Below are 4,072 nucleotides of genomic sequence, written 5' to 3'. Positions count from 1 at the left end.
CCCGTGTATAGACCGGACCATTACGCCCCGTGCATTGCACCAGTACCCACCCCCCCAGTGTACAGACCGGACCACTGCACCCCCACGTGCATTGCACCAGCTTCCCCTAGTTTGTGGACCGGCCCTTTGCACCCCCAGTGGTGCATTGCACGAGACTCCAGATCTAGACCATACCAAGGGGAATAATGAAAACGAGGAGCATTATTCCCCTCATAGCAACGGTAAAAATGGCATACTCCGTCACACATGCGCAGAACCCTCCCTCGGGACCAAGTCGCCCCTGCGTCGCCTCCTCCACTCGGCGCAGGCGCATCGACTCAGGAGAGAAAAGCCCCGGAGTTCTACCTCCCTCAACACTGCGCATGCGCAACACCTTGCGACCACGGCGCAGACGTGAATGGGCGGCCCGCGCACGCGCAAAGACCCACGTCGGAGGCGCTGCCGGGGCCCCGCCCCCCGCCTCGCTCCCACTGCGCCTGCGCAGCTCGGTCCTGCCGCGGCGGCGAGACGGGACCGGGTCAGGCCCGGAGGAGCCGGTGAGCGACGGGCGGCGCGGTGCATGGCGGGATAGGGCGGGCCTCCCGCCTCTCCCCCCGGGGCATAGCGCCCCGGTGCATGTGGGGTCGGACCCCTCGACACTCCCCCGCCCGGTCCATATAGCCCCCGCCCGGTGCATTGTGGGATGCAACCCTCTTCCCCCGGTCCATATAGCCCCAGCCCGGTGCATTGTGGGATGGGACCCTCCTCCCCCTGGTCCATATAGCCCCAGCCCGGTGTATTGTGGGATGGGACCCTCCTCCCCCTGGTCCATATAGCCCTAGCCCGGTGTATTGTGGGATGGAACCCCCTCCCCTTGGTCCATATAGCCCTAGCCCATTGTGGGAGTGTCCCTCACCCCTTGGTCCATATAGCTCCAGGGCAAGGTAGATTTGGAGCCTCACATTTCTCTTAATCTGTATAGTCCTGGTGCATTGTGGGATTGTGGCACATTGGGGGGTCAGCTCCCGTGTGACAGAGCAGGGACCCCATGAGCGAGGCTCTCGCCCCAGCCAGGCTGATCGCCGAGGGATGATGTCTGAAACACACAAGCACACGGACGTGGGGGGGAGCGAGGATGTGATCTTCGAGGAGGAGGATGGGACCTCGACCGGTAAGGGCAGGGCAAGGCAGTGGCTGGTGGGGTGGCTTAGTGGGGAGGGGCATTGGGGGGGCTGGGATTCCCCCTCCCCCTGGTTTTTATAACATCAGGTCAGTGCATTTCTTCTTGCTCTAGTCTGTAAAATACTAGGCCTAGTGCATGATGGGCTTGGAATTCCCCGTCCCCTGGTCAATATAATGCCAATCTCAAAGCATGATGGGATTGGAATTCCCCCTTCCCATGGTCCTGAGCTGCTGGGAGGTGGTGGCACACAGGAGAAGGGCCCAGTGCGCTGTGATTGGACTAGATTTCATGCTAAATAGGGTCAGGCTTGGTCATGACTGGGCTGGGAAATCTGCCGTTAAACCCAGGGCGATGCCTGGTATGTCTGTGTGTGTGTGTGTGTGTTGGGCTTCAGTTCTTTGTTTTCCATCCTAAATTACCATGCTGTGTGGTGGTTAAACACCCACCGTGTCCCACCCCAGAATGGCTTCATCTCAGCACTAGGTGAATAGATGTTTCTCTCTACTCCTTTCCCTGGCTCTCTTTTGATTGGTCCCTATGCTGGAAGGGGTGGAGCCCAGGGTTTGCTTGGTGTGTGTAGCTCTCTGGTGCCGTTAACCGTTTGTGCTCCCTGAGGCTGTGGGGAGAAGAGGGATTAGCTGCATCCTACCTGTGCATACTTTTGTGCTTCCCAGAACAAGGGGCACTGGGGAAAACTCCGATAGCTCAGGGACTGAGGGGCACCAGCAGAGCTGTGGGGAGCCTGGGGCTGTGGGTTGGAGTTGAGGGGCACCCCCAGTGGGTTGGGTGAATGGGAAAAGGCAGCCCTTCACCTGCAGTGGATGTTGCAGGCGTCTCCACGGTGCAGGAGGAAGAGGATGAATCGGAAGCAACCTCAGTGTCATCTGGAGAGAGCCGGCCATCCACGCCCTCTGCCAACGGGTACCCAGGTAGGTGGGCGGCTCTGCCTAGGGCTGGGAGTCAGGACTCCTGGGTTCTCTGTGCAGCTCTGGGAGGGGAATGGGGTCTGGTGGTTGGAGCAAGTGGAGATGGGAGCCAGGACTCCTGGGTTCTCCTCCGACAGAGATTCAGACCCTGTCCAGCAGCCCAGCAGGCTGGATAGGCCATGCAGGTTTGGGGGGTGCTGGGGTGTGTGTGTGTTCTGGGGCTGCCTGTGGCCCCTGTGGATCAGGGACAGTTTGCTGACACCCCCCACACCCCATCTCTCTCTAGGTCCCAGGAGCAAGGAGCTGAGGTCAGCAGTATCGGAGCCCCAGCAGGAGGTGGCGGCAGAGGAGGGGGATGCCGGCCAGGGTCGCTTGGGCTCCCCACAGGCCCCCAGCCCCGAGTGGCATGAATGCCCCGAGTGTGGGCGTGGCTTTGGCACCTCACGGGCCCTGAAGGTCCATCGCAGCTACCACGTGGGCCGGAAGCGGCCGCACACCTCCTCCTCCAAGCCGCCCCCGCCCCGGCCGGCCCCACCCTCTGCCGGGGACCCAGAAGGCCGCGACACCAGGCCTGTGCCCCCCTCGCCCCGGGCCGGAGCCTTCCACTACATCTGCGCTGAATGTGGCCTGGGCTTCGCCTCGCCTGCCTCCCTGGAGGCTCACCGCTGTGAACATGGCTGGCGCCGCAGCCCCCCGGCCCCGCCCCGCAATAAGGGGCCCCCCGCCTCGCCCCGCGAGGCCAATGGCGCCCGGGACGCCGAGGGAGCAGACGGACCTTACCACTGTACCGAGTGCCCGGGCGAGTTCGGCTTGGTGGCGGATCTGCATGAGCACTACATGCTGCATGCCCGAGGGGAGCTGTAGCCCCCTACCTTGCTATGGGGCCGGGGGGTGGGGAAGGTGGGAGTGAGATGGATGGTGGCAGAGGTGGGATCTGTGGGTTGGACGGTGGCGGCAGTGGGTTCCACAGGCTGGGGGTTGGTGTTTGCGGTGGGATTTGTGGGTTGGATGGTGGCTGGATGGGGATCTGTGGGAGGATATGAGGGAGCCAGAATGGTGGCTGCGGTGGGATCCACAGATGAGGATTGGTGATTGCAGTAGTAGGAGAGAGGATGGTGGGTGTAGTGGGATCGTGAGTTGGGTGATGTTCGCAGTGGTTTCTGCAGGCTGGGGGTTGGTGGCAGTGATGGGATCCGGGGTCCTGAGACAGAAATGGGGGCCGGGGACTCCCCCTCCCCCCCCCTTCCTTTATTCTAGTTGATTTGTAGATTCACATGAATCTGACCAGGGCCCCAGCCAGCCTGGCCTCATCTTTGCCTCCCCCCAGAGGGGGGCCTGTTATCCCTCCCAACCTGCCTCCCAGACCTCAGAGAGGGGAGTCCCGGCAATCTCCACTCACCCTTGGGGCTGCAAGATTGTGGAGCTGGAGGGGCCCGGGCCGCCATCCCCACTGCTGCCCGCGAGGGAAGGGAGAAGGCCCCGTCACTCATTTGCTGCCCTTCTGCCCCATGCAGATTAGGCCGGCAGCCACTAAGGTGCTCCTTCCACTAGCCCAGGGGGGGTTTGGAACCCACCGCTCCCAGGGGGTTGGGTGGGGCAGATCCCGCCCACGCACCCTGTCTGCTTCGCCTTGGAGAGAGCGGGTTGTGGGCGGGCCAGCCATCCGCATTACGATGAATATTAACGAGCTCATTGAAATAGCTGGGGGGGTGGGGACCTTGTTTAATAATAAAAGTGATTCTGTATCTCTGCCGTACCGCCGGTGTCTGTCTGGCCTGTGCTGGGTGGGCGGGGCAGGAGCTTGGGGAGGAGGAGGGCTGTCTCCCAGGATGATCGGGGTGAGGATGGGGCCTGTGCTGTGATGGTTGCACTGATATCCTCACGGCATCACCCTGCCGATGGGTGACATCACCTCGCAGGGGTGTGACGTGGGTAGGGACTCTGCATCTGGCCATCACCCTGCCAAGCTGGGTGACAGGTGGGT

The 4,072-nt window shown here is 62.2% G+C and overlaps 1 protein-coding gene across 1 annotated transcript; it reads left to right on the top strand.

Moving 5' to 3' along the window:
- The first annotated feature begins 227 nt into the window (after positions 1-227).
- On the top strand, positions 228-3,833 carry ZNF428 (zinc finger protein 428). The gene is made up of 4 exons (XM_034757014.1): positions 228-536; positions 1,054-1,150; positions 1,993-2,091; positions 2,375-3,833. Exons 1-4 carry the CDS (start codon positions 228-230, stop codon positions 2,950-2,952), a joined length of 1,083 nt encoding a protein of 360 aa, XP_034612905.1. The 3' UTR covers positions 2,953-3,833.
- Positions 3,834-4,072: the final 239 nt, after the last annotated feature.

Source organism: Trachemys scripta, chromosome 24 (genome assembly GCF_013100865.1).
Source record: "Trachemys scripta elegans isolate TJP31775 chromosome 24, CAS_Tse_1.0, whole genome shotgun sequence".
NCBI classification, from domain to species: domain Eukaryota; kingdom Metazoa; phylum Chordata; order Testudines; family Emydidae; genus Trachemys; species Trachemys scripta.
This window is presented reverse-complemented; position numbering and strand designations above follow the sequence as displayed.

Excerpts from the sequence above, each read along its gene's own strand:
- ZNF428 (XM_034757014.1), top strand. The coding sequence starts at position 228 with ATGGCATACTCCGTCACACATGCGCAGAACCCTCCCTCGGGACCAAGT. Across the intron at positions 1,151-1,992 it reads GGAGGATGGGACCTCGACCG|GCGTCTCCACGGTGCAGGAG; the intron begins GTAAGGGCAGGG and ends TGGATGTTGCAG. Across the intron at positions 2,092-2,374 it reads CTCTGCCAACGGGTACCCAG|GTCCCAGGAGCAAGGAGCTG; the intron begins GTAGGTGGGCGG and ends ATCTCTCTCTAG.